Source organism: Dasypus novemcinctus, chromosome 14, assembly GCF_030445035.2.
Source record: "Dasypus novemcinctus isolate mDasNov1 chromosome 14, mDasNov1.1.hap2, whole genome shotgun sequence".
Taxonomy (NCBI): Eukaryota; Metazoa; Chordata; class Mammalia; order Cingulata; family Dasypodidae; genus Dasypus; species Dasypus novemcinctus.
Window position 1 is genome coordinate 24894752 of NC_080686.1, and position 19503 is coordinate 24914254.

The 19503-nt window shown below is 41.2% G+C and overlaps 1 protein-coding gene across 2 annotated transcripts in view; it reads left to right on the forward strand.

The window, feature by feature from the left end:
- Nucleotides 1–1919: 1919 nt before the first annotated feature.
- Nucleotides 1920–19503, forward strand: part of NKAIN3 (sodium/potassium transporting ATPase interacting 3) — a 702972-nt gene continuing 685388 nt past the window's right edge. The window contains exon 1 of one of the 2 annotated variants that reach the window (XM_004463919.5): nucleotides 1920–2917. In XM_004463919.5, the coding sequence (XP_004463976.2) occupies nucleotides 2864–2917 (54 nt within the window). In that variant the 5' untranslated portion in view covers nucleotides 1920–2863. The remainder of the gene's footprint in view (nucleotides 2918–19503) is intronic. The other variant, XM_058275571.2, reaches the window with a different exon arrangement.

A 19503-nucleotide genomic window follows, 5' to 3' on the forward strand; every position in this document is an offset into this window, starting at 1 on the left:
TATATTGAGGGAGATATGGAGGGAAGAAGGAAACAAAGGAAGAAGAGAGGAGGGTTTTTGGTTTAAGATGCAGTTCTCTTTCAAAAATCAGAAGCAAGAGACTGCAGAGGGAAATAAAGTAACTGCAAACATTTACTTAGACTTGTTATCAGTGTGCGCTATCTTTGCTTCTTCTGCCTTCCTCCTTTGAAAGTCAGATGCATATTCAACTGTCTTAAAGTATACAAGGAAGAAACTCCAGTCTGGGTCAATTGGTAGAGGGGACAGTGGGAAAGGGAGAGGTACAGAAAGGGCTCCTGATGCCCTGAAACCACACCCTATGAGTGGTACCCATTCTGGATGCAAACTATTATGCCTGCTTCCCATACTAGGGAGCAGTTAGCTCCACTGTAGATAAGTATCCCTTGTTTTCTGAATTTCAGAGGCAGCCTGGGGGTCTCAACTCAAAAGAGCTCTAGAGTCACATTACCTGGTTCTGCATTCCTGTTGCCCCACTTAGTAGCCATGGGACACGAATGGGACTCCCTGTTTCTTCAATTCCACATCTTTTCAGTGGGGATGCTCCCAGCACTCAACTCCTAGGGTCCTTGTGAGAATTAAATGAGAGAATAAATATAAACCACTTAGAATAGTGCCTGGTATGTGGCAATAGCCCAGCAGATGTCAGCTGCTAATATGGTACTTCCTAAATTAAACCAAGAAAATGTATATTGGAGGAAACATAAAATTCAGAGAGGAGAATGTGCCATTATCTTTATCATCATCGTTACGCATCACCATTTCTGGAAATGAAAAGCCTGTAATAATGCTTGGAAGTTACACCCTCTCCCACACCCTCTCACTCTTCAGCTCCCTTCTCCTGTTCTTTCAGAAGGAGCAGTGGCTGGGGACTGCCCACAGTCCTGGTCTGTATGCTTAATTATTTATTTATCTGCATCCATTTTTCCCCCTATTGTTTTAGTCCCTAATGGTGATGAGTACATTTATGGTGCACCAGAGAAGCATGACCTCATCACTCTTGACCATTGAGGTCTTAAAGGCTGGGTTTTAAAAGGGGGAGAGGTTCTGATCCCTTCTCTCCCCTTTCCTTCACTATGATGGACAGAACTGAAATCTAAACAAGCCAGTTCTTGACCTTTAATTGACCCATATCCTGTGATTACTCATGTGTCCACATTAGGATTCCACAGAAATCCCCCAGGAATGTTCCTGAGGGCTGTAACTATGCTATAAAAGTAGGTCCTTTTCAGAAAGAGCCAGTTAACGCAAAACAACTGGAAACAAAACTCCCTGAAACGCTGGAGTATCTTAAGCACAGTTTTCAGGTATGGATGTTTTAGATCTTCCGTATGTTCTTACCAACATACCACTAAGAACCCAGGAGGGCAGCAGCGGGTTAGAAACACAAGGCTTCAGGGCCAAGTGGTGAAGAAAGCTTCTTCGGAGACAGCTGGACGGCAGGCTTGTCGCGTCCGCTCTTCTGCTTTGCTTTGGGTACTTGCGCTGTTCCACTAGGTATCACAAATGTATCCATGAAATCTGACAATGAGGCCTGATAAAATTTAATCCTTCGCAGCATTCCTCTGCTCTATTCTGTTAGGTCACCCAGCGAGCGAAGCTTCTTGGAGTCACGGAGAGTTAGCCTGGGCTCTTAAGCGTTCTTAACCAGGACCCCTTTCCAAACCCTTCTTAAACAATTTCTTTCTCCATGGGAAGAACCCGATTTATCCTCACCCCGGAAACATTCTTCATCCCACGCATCCATCCTCTTCTTGCTCACCGACTCTCCTCTCGCGCCGGGGCTTTTTGGTGGAGAAACCTACACCAATTCTGCTCGCGGCGTCCGGGCCGGTGACCCCGCGCTGCCTTTCCCCGCGCCGCGCCTCTCGCCAAATCAACTCTGTCCAACTTTCCCTCCCGGACTCCCGCAGGGGCCACGGCTGCGGTGCACGGGAGCGAGCCCGGTCCGGAGAGCCGGTGGAGGGACGCGTGCCCAGGCCCCGGCGGGGCAGCCTCGCCCGCACGCCCCTCTCCTGGAGCCCGAGGTGCCCGCGTTTCTCTCGCCCGCGGCGCGCGCAGCCCCGCAGGTCCAGGAGCTAGGGTGCTCGCTTCTGGGTTCTGCCTCCCCCCGCGCGCTCCAGGCCATCCCAACTCCCAACCGTCCCCACCGCCAGGAGCGGCTCAGCTACACCCGGTTCCTTGCGTTCAGACTCCCCGGAGCACCCTCCCATCCCCCAGCCGGGGATTCCCAAGTTACACCGGTCACCCGGGGTCTCCATCGCTACCAGCAGCCTCCTGCGCGCTCATTCATATTCATTCTCATTCTCTCCTTCCGCCTCTCCCTCTCTCCCCAGAGACTCCTAACTATGCAGGCCAGTCTTCCCCAGGGGCACTCCCTTTCATTCATCCGCTCCCACCACACACACGCACACGCACACACACGCACACACACACACACAGACGCACACCCCGACCCAGACAGCCCACTCCACTTTCCAGACGCCCACCTCCCACAGACTCCCCTCCCCTAAGCCGACATCCACCCACTCACGATCTGCAGCCTCCCTTCCGCCCCCCGCCCCGCCCGCTCGGCTCCCCCTCCCCAAGAAGCCGACCCGCACCGTGGGAGGCAGGGACCCCGCAGACAAGCGCCCGGGTCGCGCGCGCCGCACTGACCTCGGCACCGCCGGCCCCGAAACTAACAAAGAAGGGGCCAGAGCCGCCGCGACCCCCGGGGCGCGGCGAGCGGCGGCTGCGGGGGCAGCTCGCCTGGTCCGGGCGGGGCTGCTCGGGAGTCTGAAGGCAGCGGCGCCGGAGGACGCCGATCCCTCGCCACCCGAGCCGCTCGGACGCCGCGGGCACCATGGGCTGCTGCACCGGCCGCTGCTCGCTCATCTGCCTCTGCGCGCTGCAGCTGGTGAGTGCCCCGCGCGCCCCCGGCCCCCGGCCCTGCCTCCCGGCCTCCCGCCGCCGAGCCGCAGCTTCGGGCGGGTGAGGCGGGCGCGCTCGCGGGTCCCTCCAACGTCCCCGCCGCCCTGCTCGCCGCGCCCCTCCCGCCGCGGGCACTCACGGGTTGCCCCTGTCCCGGCGGGAGGGCGCGGTCTCCCCACGCGCCCCACGCGCTGGGCTTCACCGCCTGCCCGCCGGGCGTCCCCGGGCGCAGCGGGATGGAGCGACTCCCCCGCCCCTCGGTGGGAACCCAGGGCTCTAGCACCTTCCGCATCCCTGCTGAAGTTTCATGGGGACTTGTGGGCTCTTGTTTTTCTTGGGATAAATTCCAGTAACGCTGCTGAAAATCGGAAGGTGCCTGGGAATGCTCAGATTCTGAGAAGGCAGAAGCAGCCTCAACTCTCTTAGTTCAGAGAGCGCGGGTGCTTACCTTCCGCAGATTGAAAGGTGATGGGTGAGGAGTCTCGGACTTCAGGACGGAGGTCTGGCTGCGCCTTTTTCGACAGCTTAATTCCAGTCCCTGCCCTTCCAATTGCGACTTCGGTTTTATTGAATTCCTGCATGTTCAGGCAGCGACAGACTGCCAGTGGCATCACAGAGAGCGAGAGTGGCCCGGCTGCGCTGGCGCGGCGGCTGTGCATTGAAGGGGAAGTTCAAGAGATGAGAGTAGAGAGGAAAAAAGGCCTTGCGGAGGGAATGCGCCTCCGAGCATATGTCCCACAGGGACCCGGACTGGCCCTGTAGTCTGTTCTCTTGTCACTTGAGGTCAAGGCCACAGACCTTTTGTGTTGGACTGTTTTGTGTGAGAGAATAATAGACACCCCTGTGTTGTTCACTTAAAACAGATGCTGTAGCAGCTCTGCCAAGCTTTCCTCAAAGGGTTGACTTTTTTTTTTAAGTCACAAACAGCTAAGTACGTTATTTTGACAAGCAAGAGGAAGATGATTTTCACTGAACTTTATTGAGTAATACCAACCTTTGAAATTCATATGAACTGAGGGATAAAATAATCTTAAATAATGTATTTTTCTTTTAATAGTTGATCCTTGTTTCCATGGATATTTTAAAAGGTTTTTATTTTTCTTTTGCCTCAGTGTTTCACTCTCCCATAAAACCTCACTTTAGATGTGCTCTGCCTTCTTTGCATAATGTACGCATATTTTATGCATTCCTCGGTTTGAAATCGGTGGCTGCTTTTCTTTTAATCTATTGGACAGTCCCTTCTATCCTGTGAAAAACCTTCAATTAGGCGTATTTTATAGAGTTTTAATGAAAATATAATAAAATATCCACTTGAACATGAATGCTTTCTTTCACTAAAGAAAAAAGACCAGAGGATAATTTATACCTTGTTTATTAGAAACTGACATGGCTTTTAAGTTGGAAAAACTGAATAAATATTGAGTAAACCCTTGATTATCCAAGGTTGCGAATGGGCACTCCAGTCTGTTTAATCTACAATGACATAGTTATTTCTGTTTTACTTGAAAATAACATGTAAGGGTTTTTGTTTTTTTTTTTATGCTGCAACTTTATCAATATAATACTGATTTTTCTTTTGCTTTAATTGTGATGTTTGTGATGGGAATGAGCTTAAGGTTTCATCCATCATCCTGGAATGCCTCAACTCTCCATGCACACCTTCTCAGTTGATACATACAACTTCTTCAAAGCCTAATTCAAAATTCCACCTTCTCTCTGAAGTCTTACCTGGTCATCCAGGTAAAATCAATCCCTTTTCCTTTAAATCTCATGGCACGTTGCCTTGTTCTCTGTTATAACACATTTCATTCTCTCTTAAATGACCTTAAGTTCTGTACACATATTTCTTATCACCAGACTGGAAGCACTCTGAGGGTAGGAGCAAAGCATGACTCATTCTACAAACCCTGCAAGTCCTTAGAGCTCATATTGGGACCTGAAACTTGTTTGGTGAGTTTAAGAAAATATCTAACATTGGCAGACCATACAGGAAGTTTTCATAAACTCCCTGTATTTTATTTCACTCCTTAAATCATCCTGTAAGGAAAATACCTCTTACAGTCAGTTTGCAGATGAGGAAATGATATACACCGAGTTCAACAACTTGTCCAAAGCCAAAGAGCTTTGGGATGGTGGAGACAGTGGGGTCTGCTAAATGTTTAATAATTGGATCTCAACACAATGTGTTATATCATACATTAGAATTTTGCTTATATAAAGGATATGTAGCTCTCAGCTGACAAGTAATAATAAAATGTGCAAAAATTTTTTTGTAAATTCCAAAGAGCCAATTAATTGCCACAGAATACATTTTAAAATCTGATGAACCGTTGGTTCTATCGTTCTGATATGAATGCTAGTTAATACTTTCATTTACTTTAAGAAATAAGAGGAAACTGAAACAAGGAAGACAATGCTGGAACGTCATTCCGTCATCACTGTTTTGAGCAGAAGTTTTTTGCAGAATTGGATACTAGTTTCCAAATACTGAAATACATTTCTTCAACTTTGTTGTGTTATTCACAATATAATGGGTATAGATACGACATACTTTTAGGATTAATATGCATTGTTAAAATTTTCTTCATTACTTTCCTGAGTCTAGAAAGTCAACAAAACAATAAATCATACCCTGATTTGTAATATTTGCCTATTTCTTTGTAGAACACCATTAGATAGTTTTTTTTTCACCAACAGACCCAGTAGCTATAAATAACCTCAAAAGTATAAATAATAGTAAAATGCTGTAAACTAATTTGGAAGGGCTGAATTTGGAATATTTAGCAACTTTGACTTTATTATGGCATATTTAAATTTAAGCTTATATACTTTCACTTTTAATAATGGTTGTGTTTAACCATTGGCTCACAGAATTACTGACAATTTAAACCGACTCTCCTCTCAGAGCCCACAGGAGCCGGTTTCAGCATGTCACTGGGTAGAGACCCCTGTTTCCCAGATCTGCTTGCTCCTCTTTCCACTGAAACCAGCTGTCTTTTTTCCACCAACTGTTGGAAGGTGGAGGTTATGAAGCAGTAAATAAATGTGGGTGTTGAGAGGGAAATGCCATTTGTTGAAGAGAATCAACATGCTACTGACCGAGTGTTGACTCTGCAGGTCCTTATGAGGATTAGCTCCTAATAAAAAGTTAAAGAAACAAATGCAAGATTTTTATTATTTCATTCTCAACTCATCCAATCTACCTTCCAGAGTGAAGACTCAGATTGTGTGGTATAATAATAATTGGAGAGAACGGATCAGTTTTTGGCTAATGGATGTGGTTAAGCTTTTGTTTGCAAAATCTCAGTCTATTTCCTTTCTACTATCTTCATGTCATGCTCTGGCCAGCTTCATCATTACTTTTTTCTCTGCTTCTACCCCCATGCAAATTTATGTGTTTGTCTCAGATTTTAATTCATGTTCTGAATTCTGCTAGATGAGTTTAAAGAGAAGGTAAAAAACATACAAACATAAGCCTTCATATTTGTGTAATAGATCCATTGAGTCATCCACAAACTTTAAAGTACATTTTTGAGTCGCTTTGCTTTTCCTTCTTTTATACTCAGGTACATTCTATTGGCAGATGTTTTTGATCTAGAAATAAAAGTCAACCGGCCACCTGATCATGTGCTCTGAGTAAATTACCTTTGGCTACCATTTCTAAATGCAGTTTAATTGCATGTTTTTGAAGTTAAAATTTACTCTCTATATCTTTCAGAGCCATTTTCTCCTACTGACCTCAGAGAAGTGTTGAATTTATCTTGGCAGGAGTTGTTCCCACAGGGAGCTTGAGACCTCTTCCTAAAATCACAGAGGTCAGCTGCTAAGAGAAGATCAACAGAACTTTGTCCCTGGCTGTTGTTATTGTCAGGGGAGATTTATTGTACCTGCATCACTTTATGAAAAGGTGAAAGACATATAACCATCAAGCCTAATATATGGAATCAGTGCAACAAAACTTAAAATTCACACTTTCCATGCTTGTCATAACAGAAACCTTGAAAAGATCTATAGAAAACAGACAGCTTTTAACACATGGATGTTGTGTGTCTTTCATTTTAAAAAACATCATCTCCCAAATTAAAGAAAACTAGCATTTTTTTTCTCACAATGAAAAACCAAGTTCCGTTAACTTTCTCCCTCTACCACATTCAAAACCATCTTGTGAACAAATTCATCTGTGATAATATAATGCTAAAATAAAATGTGTTGGGAGGCATCTGAATGGTGGTTGTATAGCTGTGGCAACATTTAAAACAAATATATGAAATGCACAGCTCACCTGTCCTAGATATTTGGGAGCAAATATGAAATTAGTTTCATTTACTATGGGGAGAGGCTGATACTTTTGTTTTATGATGTTTTTAATTTAAATAGCTCTTTCCCTTCACCTGGGCAGTAAAATTCTTACTCATTTATTTTCATTTTGCTTTCTATATTTAAATACTCTGGTTCATCTTATTAAACTTAGAAAGGCTAGGGAAATTAAAATTGTGGTTGCTAATGAGACTTTAGTGTTGAAATCCTCACATTTCGTCTGCATTAACCAATTTTTGGCAAATCCAGATCAGCTTGCAGTTCTCTTGATATTTAAGTTTACTCTCAAGAGTCTTGAATTTGCTTAGGGAATATTGTATTCCTATGGTCTTTTATTTTTGTTATTCATATAACACTAATCACAATATTCTGCTGTATTTATTGTTTTGTGTACATGCTGTTTCTTTCACTGGATTTCTTGTCCACAAAGGGCAAAGCCTTTAGTTCATGCCCAGAATCTTCCATTACATCCCGTGAAGGACAGCCCTCAGCAAATATTTGGAGAATAAATGAATGTATAAGTGAGTAGCCAAACTTTATTGAGTGCTGTTTTATGTGCCAGGCATTGTTCAAGGCACTTTCTATCTATGAAATCATGTTATCTCTACAACCACTTGTTTTAGAAATCCATAAACCGAGACAAAGAAAGTTTCAATAACAAGTCCAAGGCAACACAGAGGGCAAATAAGGGAGCCAGGATTCAGATCAGAGTCTGCATTCTCTTTACTAGATTCTGCCACTTCCTGAACTTGAAATAATAGCATTCAACAAATATTTATAGAGTTCCTAAGCACTGAGTGTACAGATGCGAAGTATTCAGATGCAGACCTGCTTTTAACGGAGCTTATATCACCGGGGAGAGAGGCTGCCAATAAAATATCAACAAAAATTAACTAATTATAAACACTGTGATTTCCATTAAGGTAATGAAGCTGCAGAGAGAAGTAGAGGGGCATCTCCCACATGGGGTGGGAGTGAAGGCTTCCAAGAGCTTGCAAACTGAGGCCGAAAGAATGACCAGGAGCCACACATGCAAAGTATGCGATGTGGTGGAACTGGAGGTGTGGAAAGGCATCTGATTCATTCAAACAGCTGTGTGAAGCCACTAGAACATTTTAAACGGGGTCCTGGCATGATCTGACTTAACGTTTTAAAATTCTCTTATTGCTGAGTATAGGCTAGATTGAAGAGGGCAAGAGAAGACATAGGGAAACAGGATGCAAAAGATAATGTGATTCAGACAAGTATAATTACCGCCAAGATGAGGGTGACAAAGAGCTGGATTTAGGAGTGGAAAGCTTAGGACTGGCAGAGGCGTTGATAGCCACTATCTTGAGTAACTGAATGACTGTGGTGCTTTTCCCTAAACCCGGGAGATTGGGGGTTGTGTGTGTAAGGAAGGGTGAAGCAGGAGTGCGTGGAGATAGAAGAGTTCTGTTTTAGTCTGCAGGGAAACTGGGGGTGGAGGGATGGGTTGAGTCTCCTAGAATGACTCAGAGCTTGCTTAGCTGAACTGTCACTCTGTACCATCTTAGTTCTTTAAGAGTTTAGGATTCCTTGCGTCCTCATGGCAAGCTTAGTTTTTATGAAACCATGGAGTGGAACCTACAAGCCCCTTGAGGCTGTGGTTGATATTGGGGGGAGGTGGGGGTCTGGGCGGGGGGTGTCGGGGGGTGGCGCTTGTTTTCCGTTCTAAATAGGGCTGCTCTGGAGAAGGTCTGCTCTCTGTGTCTGGCATCTGGTACATTCTTGGTGAGCTGCAAGCTTTTTTACACCTTCTCTTCCTGGGTCACAATCTTGACTAGAGATGGAGTCCAGCTAGTGGTCCCAAGAGGAAGTGCATCAGATGCCTTGGAGCCCCTTTCAACACTGAATCTATTTCCTTAGCCAATAAAGAATAACTCTGCTTTTACAAAAGGTGCTTGGGGACTTGTAGCACATGGTTTTAAGGTTTGTTTGTAGCAAATGGTTTCAAGTTACCATGTAAAGTACACATTAAAATGGATTTAGATCCAATTTTGTGAAGCTGAGTTAGGCTCCTATCTCTTCTATAGAAACTAGCCAGAGTCCTTATGTTTGTATCCCTGGTCCGCATTAATTTGAATATGTCCTTCTGATTGGTACTTATAAGAAAGTGCTGGTCTTATGGCTTAAGCCTCTTTGTCATAGTTTATCAAATCTTTACCTTCAGGCTTTTTCTCTTTTAAGCTCCAGTTACTTATTTCCCTTTTCATTTTATATTGATTATTACTTTGTATTTTGCAAATTGAGACCTAATTGCTAATTTCTCCCATCCCAAATTCCCTATTTTTTAAATTAAATTTCCTTAATTCTAATCAAACCATTTTCATTCTGGGTAGTACTATATGGATTTTTGTTTTTGCTTTACCTAGGCTTTTTTTTTTTTTTTTTTTTACTGTTTCTTAAAAGGAGTATCCTTATCATAAGATTCTGAGAAAAATTTCTTTTCTGTTCCCTGAATATCAGTAGTATTTGCTACTGTCTTTTTTTTTTTTAACTTTCTGTTACAAATTTTGCCTGCAATTTAGCAAAGTATCTTTTAGGTGTCCAGAGGGGATTTGAGTGATTATCCAGATTATACAAGGGAAGAAGTCCAAATAATTGAATAATTGAAACATAAGACATTTTGAGTCAGTATATCTTATGGATGTGGCATTGGAGACAAATGCATATTAACATAAAATTTATGTGATTTCCTTTGCAGAAGTTTGGGTGGGCAAGTGGGAATACAAGCGGACCTATCCATGAACATTATGATTTTAATTTTGTTAACCATTTTGTTTTCATCTGATATCTTGTGTAAAGAAACAGGAAGTCCAGTGCTCAATAACCACTCATTAAAGTACAAATAAAACCCAGAATGGAAGGCACACGAATAGGAGGCTTTGGGGATAAGATGCCACAGAACTGGCATCCAGCTTCCCTTTTTCCCAATGTTCCAATGTCCCAGTGAAACAATAATAGGACTGGCAAAATCTGGAATAAACAGAAAATCAGCAAGTGTGACAAATTTAGGAGGATAAGAAACAGAGTGGGTGGGACCCAGATCTTATATGGATGTGCACTTTAGGTACTTCACAGAGGTGTTCACATGTTGGGCTGAAATCCAACACATATTCTGTTTGTCATAAAGGGCTCTGTATTATTCAGCTAAAGGGGTGCTGATACAAAGTACCAGAACTCTGCTGGCTTTTATAAAAGATATTTATTTGGGGTAGAAAGTTACAGTCACAAGGCCCTAAAGAGTCCAACTCAAGGTACCATAAGAGGTACTTTCTCACCCAAAGTCATTTGCCACATGTTGGAGCAAGATGGTGGGCAATGTCTGCAAGGGTTCAGCCTTCCTTTTTCCTCTTAAGGTTCCGTGGTCCCAGCTTCTTCCAGTCTCAGCTGTAGGCTGGTATAAAGCTTGTCTCTTTCTCTGGGGCTTGTTTCTTTCCAGGCTCATATGCTCAGATCTCTTCACAAGGTCAGCTGTAGACTGTCAGGCTCACCCCTCTTCCTGGGGCCTCTGCCATGTCTAATGAGCTGTCTCTCTTCCTCTGTTTCTCCTTGTCTGTGTGCTTACTTCCGTGTGAGTGTCTGTTGTATCCCCAAGGTGGCTGGTACTCTACGCTGAGTTGCATTCTAAAGATGTGGTTGGATCAGAGCCCTAATCTTACCATAATTTAATCAGATGCCTCAGCTGAATCTAATACAATCAAAGGGTTATCACACCGGAAGAACGGCTCAGTTTGCAAACATAATCTATATTTCTTTTTGTAATTCATAAATAATGTCAAACTGCTTCAAGGCTCCCTGTCAGGGCCCTTTTGGTTTTATGTTTTGAGACCTACCTGCCTCCTACCATTGTGGAGATGATATGGAATATGAGAATAAATGTATTGATAGCTTTTTAAGTAAGTTAGGATCTATAGTAGTTTGGATAGCAATGAGAAGATCCTAAAGAAAACCACACATGATTTTTCTAATTGCTTATAATACTACCTATGTTACATTGTAAAGTAATTTTAACATCAATTTTGAAAAAAGGAGAGGTTTTTCATACATCATTTTGAAGATGATTTTAATGTCCATTTTAGCAAGACTATTTGGCAAATACTTTATAAAGTTAAAATGGAGCTTATTCCTTAGTTGCACCAAAAAGTCGTGCTTTTAATCCCCATTAACACAAAAATTGGTGTTAATATGAGTGAATCTTCCTGCATCTAGAACAGCATATAACATTGGGCTATAAGGTAACACTTCAGCAATATTTAGTATTCAAAATGCCAATTAAGTGGTATTTCAAGTAAATGGCACATAGCACACACTATCTAATTTGCATTTTTAATTTGATATATTTTGCAAAGACACTAAAATAAAATCAGAACTAGGCCTTGAATGCCTTTTAATGAAGCATTCTTATTTTAGATCTAGGTAAAGTAGAGAATATTTAATCTGGACACAGTAAAACTAATTCAGGTGAAAGCAATGAGTGTTGCCAGATGACAAAAGTTAGAGAGAGTAAACCTCTTGAACTAGTAGATTGCTGTTCTGTTTGACACTGGTAGTAAAACCCTTGTTTGTTGATTTGGAGCAGCTTCTGTCTGCTGGGAAGGGGAGGTGAGCTGAAGGCTGAAGAGGGACTGCGCCACTGCCTAGGGTTCCAATGCCAGAATTAGACATCCCACTTTAAGGAAAGCAGCTGAAAGATCATGACAATGTTAATTTAGATTTAGCATCTGGAGGTTCATCTTTTCCCCCCTTTTCTGAATGGAAGACCACCTTTTTGGAATAGTTTTCCTGGCTAATTTTTTACCTGAATCATTGAATATAACTAAATGTTTGGACTCAGTCAATTCAGTATATTTTCCTTCTTCAGTTCCTTCACAGGTTCTTGCAGTATATCTGGTTTATAGTGAGACCCAGTCCCTTTATTAATGAAAGGTATTAGAATAGGCTTTTAGCTATCTGATTCTCATAAGAGATATGAAATTATTGAATGTGATGATGTCATAAATATATCTCTCCATCCCCATAATTAGAGACATGGTTGCACTTTGATATTGATTAATATGTTATATAACAGGAGCTTGCATGTGGGAAGCCCCAGGCTATAGAGGTTGTTTGGTTAAATCTGTTAATTAAGGTACAAAGAAGAATGCTGTATGGATAACTAGCTCTAACTGATCATAATTAAGATAATAGGAAATAAGAAATCTTGTTCAATAATGATTCTTTATCTAATCATATTTAAAATATAAGTTCTTGATAAGGGAGCTCTTTCAATTATTATTTAAGAAAGGTGACCTATCATATTTGAAGAGTCCTCAAGAAATGATCTAATCAGTTCTCAGCTCCAAGTCAGGACTGTGAGTTAAACTTCAAATATTGAACACTTGCCTGTTGATTCTTAAATATCTCTGAGATTAGAAATTTCATGTTCTGTCTTTTAATATTTGAACCTTCTTAGGGTTAGCCAAGTCCTCCTTATATTTAAATCAGAGTTCTGTTGCTTCAATCTTTTCACTGCCATCTCTCTATTTGTCTTTTATTTGAATGGTAGTAAATAGTAGATGGAGGCAGAGTTGTGCTGGAGCTGGCATGCACCAGCTTGGGAGGTCCACAGTTAAATTTCCAGGAATTTTATGAGCCAGTTGTTAAACACAGCCTTTACTAAAAAATAATCATATAAACTTAAAATTAAATTATATTGAAGAGTATGGGCCATGATGTGGACCATTGTCTATGAGGTGCAGACCATTGTCTATGAGGTACAAAGATGTACTTACCAAATCCAATGGATGTGTCATGATGATGGGAACGAGTGTTGTTGGGGGTGGGAGGGGGGGGTGGGGGGGTGGGGTTGAATGGGACCTCACATATATATTTTTAATGTAATATTATTACAAAGTCAATAAAAAAATATATATATATAAAAAATAAATTATATTGAAAACAAAGGTAAAAAATATTCAAAACTTAATACTTCCTAATTATTTTACTACACTTTACTATTTTTTAAATTAAAATTTTTAAATTATCTTTTTTAAAAGTTAATAGATCACACAAAATATTACATTAAAAAACATAAGAGGTTCCCATATACCCCACTCCCTACCCCCCTACCCCCATCAAGTTTTTTAATTTATTTTTTTGAAGATACATAGATTACAAAAAATGTTACATTAAAAAATATAAAATGTTTATATACCACTCCACCTCCACCCCACTCCTCCCACATCAACAACCTCTTTTATCATTGTGGCACATTCATTGCATTTGGTGAAGACATTTTGGAGCACTGCTGTACCACATGGATAATAGTTTACATTGTAGTTTATACTCTCCCCCAGTCCATTCAGTAGGTTTTGGCAGTATATATAATGTCCTGCAATATCATTTAGGACAACTCCAAGTCCCAAAAATGCCCTCACATCACATCTCTTCTTCCCTCTCCCTACCCTCAGCAACTACCATGGCCAGTTTTTTCTCATCAATGCTACAATTTCTTCCATTACTAGTCACAATAGTTCTATAGTAGAATATCAGTAAGTCCCCTCTAACCCATATTTTATTCCTCCATCCTGTGGACCCTGGGATGGTGATGTCCACTCCACCTCTATACTGAGAGGTGGCTTAGATCCCACATAGATGATGGATATAATTCTCCTGCTTGCACTTGTAGATACTCTCAGTTCCCTGGTATAGTGGTTGACCATCCTCACCTCCCTGCAAGCTGACCTGGGTAAGTCCAACGGACCAGAGAGTAGGAGTTGCAACTCTGCTGAGGATCAGGGCCCAGCTGGCACGTGGCCAGTCCAGAGATTCAAGTCTCCTGAGTATACACCAACCCTAGCACCAACCACAGGTTCAGTAAAAGTGACAGAAGAGGCATGTGTAGAAAGATCCAACTCCATCACACTCAGAAACACAAATTCCAAAGTAGGGCCCACTGATATGGCACTGAACTTCAGAGCCATCTGCCATGACCATAGAACTTTTGTGTCTCCAAAGCCCTCAGGAGAACTAGTACCTGGAATTGTATCTACTTTGGCTGTCTCTGGGATCCTGCTGAGGTGTGTATAAGCACAAGCCTTCTGATGACCTCCTGACTCTTTTTCGAAGACTCTTAGCCATAAACTCATTTGTATTTGCCATTTCCTCCTTTTATTCAAGGTCAAAAAACAGTTTTTAACATGTGATCCCACATGTAGGCTGAGATATTCTGCTGGTCTGAGTGATGACTGAGGGAGTGCTGAGTTCCTAGCCAGGGGAACTCTGTCACATTCCCCACTGGAACAGCAACAATCCCTGAAGTGCAATGGCAAAGACCAACAGAGAAGGATGGTCCTTGATACTGGTGACTATGCTCATGAGCCAGTGTGCCTGAAATATGGACTAGGCTTAGAACTGCAGGGTGACTAAGAGTTACCTCCTGAGAGCCTCCAAGTTGCTCAAATGTGGCCTCACTCTAAGCCAAACACAGCACGCAAATGCATTACCTTCCCTCCAGCATGGGACATGACTCCCAGGGAGGAGCCTCCCTGGTGCCGGGGGATTAATACCAATCACTAACTGTTGATGCACTTTACTATTTTCTATATGATTATTTTACACCTAGTGTGTCTACAGGGTGGAAAGTCTATGGAGTAGTGTGCTATTGAGTATTCCCAGCTCTGTATCCAATGATATCCCATTGGATATCTGTTATGATGGAAGTATTTGCATTATGGAAATAGGCAAACGCCATAAATCTCCATTCTCAGAACCAGTTGCTAATTGTTCACCAGCACACCACTGGGTGAAGCTGTCATTGAAAAGGCCGTTTTTCCCTTGTATATGTAGGAACTGATTCATTTGCCCTGAAAGCACCTATGTAATGCAGGTGTCAAAATTATATTTCCTAACCTAAATGTTTCATTTTCGTCTTATGACTTTCAGAATAATTTGAGAATTTTTATAGGAGACAGAACAGTTTTGTTTTCCCTTCTCTACTCAGCCCTGCTGAAAACCACTTCTATTTTATAAACACCTCTACTTTATAAGGAGTTAATCTTTTCCTTGAATCCTTTGAAAATAAACATGGTTTTGACTATGTCTGTAAAATTCAAACATAATGGAGAGATTTTTATTTTCCAGAATTTCAGTATTAACTTCTTTTCCTTAATAGCTTTAGGACTGATTTCCCTAAAGTCTTTATGCACATTGCAGTTCATAGCTGATTTGTGACTAAATGATCCAGAATTGATAATGGTTCATGAGTTTCATCTCTAGATCACAGATGAGAATCTGGACTGCTTCACTGTGAGGGAAAGTCATTCCTGCTTAACGGGGGAAGATTGGTTCACATGAGTGAAGGAGGGTTTACTCTAACACCCACATTGTCCACCCATCGGTGTTACTGGTCCCCATTAGCTCCTTCTACAAGATGTCAAGTAATCAATACCCTTAAAATGGAAGTACCTTCTTAACATTCACTTCTGGTTCTTCCAAGCCTGGGATGAGCTTCAATTTTCTATTGCTCCCACAATGAAATACTAAATATTCTACCTGGAAGAGGGCTGCAAAAAGGGTGATTTATTTGAGAGAACTCAAAAAGGTACTTGGCTTACAATATTTATCCTCAGAATTTTTTAAAAGAACCATTGTTATGCTATCTAGAACAAAATCCAATGTACCCTGAGTTACTTGTTTCATTCTTATAACCTCTCCATGAGACTGATATGAATATATTTCCCTTCACAGATGAGAAAATGGAAACTTGGAAAAAATAAGTGGTATATTGCAATCAGACATTATGATATGGCTTAAGCCACCGGAAATGAAGAAATGTAGATAAAATTGTGTGTGCGTGTGGATATATGCATGCATCTTTGTGTGTGTGTGTGTGCATGCACAAAATCTTGTGCCTGGATTGAAAGACAGAGAACTGTTCTTTCTGGGCTCAGATAGACTCTATTGTAATGAATAATTCCTTAAGCAAGAAATTCCTTCAACTTAAATGTGATTTTTAAAAATGTTGTCTAGATGACTTGAGTAATAAGAGGAGACACTAATTCTTGCAAACAGTTTTTTTTCCATTTCTGTTAGTCGAAGTTACTGTCCTCATGATTGATTCTATTTTTAGAGTCCCCCAGGAAGCACCCCAGTTCTTGAAACAAAGAATGAAATGCAAGCTTTCTGCAGAGCAAATATGCAGCAATTTTCACTTGTTCTATTTTTTTTTTTAACACATGAACCACTTTTGACAATGCTATCTCACTGTCCAGATATAACCTACTAATACTGTCATGAACTATTCTCACAAGTCCCCTCTCTCTCCATAAGAGTTGAGGCCATTAGTTCTTTTTGCAGTCTGTTGGGAAATTCTTTTTTGGCCTTGGAGTGTATCCAGATCTGACTGTTGCATCCCCACCATTGCCCGAGCATCTTAAATGCAGGGCCAATTAGAGGGCAGCATTAGATGAAGTCACTGAACCATTAGGAGCTTGCAAAGCTCTAACAGTCTTTTCATCGAAGAGGGAGCTGTGGTTCGAAATTCACAGATGAAGTTGTCCTCAGGGATAGGTCCTTCACACTTACAGGTTCTGAAGAAGCATTTCATAAGTAGGAGACTTAATGTTTTGCCACATTTCGCAGACCCTACATCATACAGAGGAACATTGGTCATCTATTATTAATATGTTTGTTGGGCTAGTCTACAAGTATCTTTATACATTCTTTTAAATGCTTTCACTGCTATGATAATTTTATTAGAGGACAGAAGTTTTGAATTTTTGGTTTAATATATATAAGTACTGTCATGATTTAATAGCTGTTTTTTCTTTCAGGACAATCCAAAGTATAGGAACTGATTTTCTGAGTATATATATATTTTCCCTGTTGGTGACAAACTGGTTAGGTCATTTTAAAAATCTGCCTTAATTCTAATTCAAGATGCTTTATTTTTGTCTTATATTTAGGAAATAAAACTCCTCATATTTGGAGGACTATACCAAAGCTGAAGAGACAATTATATTTAAACTTTTTTCAGATCTCAAAGTAGATTTTTATTATATTTTTTCTTATCATAAAACAATTCGGTTTGGAAATGTTGATTATTTTCTACCCTACACTGAAAGGTATAAATGTCCTTAGGAGACAGGTAGTCAAAGCTCTTTTTATAAATGGAAATACACTTCTTTAGTCCATGTATATTTTGCATTATTTTAAGTAAGAGGTAATTTGAAATTTAGATTTGAATTAAGTATCACCTGTAATGCCTGTGGAAAGCAGCTTTCCACAATGCAAAATGAATGGATAAACAGTAGAGGACCATTATCTCATGGACATCAGAATTTACAGACAGATGTGTAGCATGATTTTCTCCATTGTGCTTGACTGAACACTGGAGGCTAAACTTGTTGGAAGTAAGCACATACGAGATGGCAGGACTGGCGCTATAAGAGTAACATTTAATGTGATACACCTTAACCCAACCTGGTATATGCCAGCACCTCCAAATCAGATGACATCAGACTAAGTTGTCCAGATTGAACTAAATGTGAGTGAAGAGCTACTGTGGTAGATTTTATAAGCTTCAATATAAACCTAAGGCGGGGGGGGGGGGTGGGGATCGTTGAACAGTTCTGGAAGTTGGTGATATCTCTATTTAATTTTTTTCTCTTACATTCAAGTATAAGGAAAACGATGCTTTTGGCAAGATAAGGTTACATATTCATGTATTAAACTCAAATATGTGCAATGATAGCAATTCGCAGGGAAGTCCGGGAGAGAAAGATCTGCAGAGGGATAAACTACGGACAAAAGATGAATCAGCAATGTAAAATAGAAGCATGATATGTAGGAATCCGCTCTTCTCAGAACAGATCAGATATATTTAAGCAGAAGAATAAGATTGTTTCATATTTTTCATAGTGAATTCTTTTCCAAAATATGCAGTCACACAAAGAAAACTAGATTGGGAAGAGTTCAGAAGGAAGAACGAAGGATTTTAGATTATTTAGCCTGATATTGGATGATTCTTTGTCTCTGAATTTCAAAGGGAAAAATTCTCGCCACCCCATCTGTCACTCTCACCCTGTGCTCTTAGGCCCTCGAACCATCATTTTACTAACAGGTTCTGACCCACCCCAGTTACTGAACTAATAATATCAGAGGCACAGGTATTTATTTGTACATATAAGCTATCTTTAGATCTCCAGTTAGTTACCTTCAAGACTTTAAATCACCTAGTTAAATCTCTTTTTTTCAGAAGCAGGAAGAAAGAAAGGTAATACAGCAAGATGGTTTAATGGAGACACCTAGATTTCTTAAAAAAGTTGTCCGTTGGTCCTTCTTACCCACTTGGTTTCCACATTTTCTAGTGGTTCCCAAAGTCTGACAACTGCTAAGTAGTGATTCTCTCCATGTTGTTGGACTGCATCTCTAGATGGGATAAGACATGGTGGGAGTTAGCCTGCCACCATATTTAGCAATACCTGCTGCCTTCATCAGTCTCTTTTTACTGAGTAGGTTATAGCCATAGGGGGCTGTAGGCTGAATTTCATGACCCAGTGTCTGCCCGCTGCAAACCCCAGCTGCAGTTGGGTCTGTTCGGGTGTGTCTTGGGATGGTAAGGAGTTTACAACCTAACCTCCCCGGTTACTGCACCTGCCTGTGTCACACCATGAATCTCTCTCCCCTGTTGTATTTTCGTGAGTATGACACTCATGGAATCTCTCAGAGACCACCTAGAGCAGTGCTTTATGATCTTGCCTTTTCTACCCATATGGCTGAGAAAGGAACCATGTAACATTTCCAGCTTGGTCACTTCTTTGACCTATGAGAAAAGTGCTCTCTGAGATCCTCAATCTTATGGCAGTGCAGTGTTGTTAAAATCACGTGCGTAAAAGGGGCTATTATAGAAACCCAGTTTAATGTTGCTTTAGGTTTATACATGATTGATTCTTAACTGTTTATGTCCCAAATCATTACTTTAAGTGGCTACCTGGGGCTTGATCATAGATGCATGGTTCTATCTGCTACTCTTTTGGCTTTTCTCTCCATGGTGAGACTCTGTGGTGACTGCTCTGTAATTAATCTCTTCTACGGAATGGCAGGCACAACACAACACTTTTATATGAATAAGATGCATTGTCAAGTTTTCCAAAGAAGAATTTGGAGTTATTTCCATGAATATCTGAAGAGGAGAATGGGGCTTCTTTTTTTTTCCCCTGAAGAATAAATACAGCCTTTACTGGAGGAAAA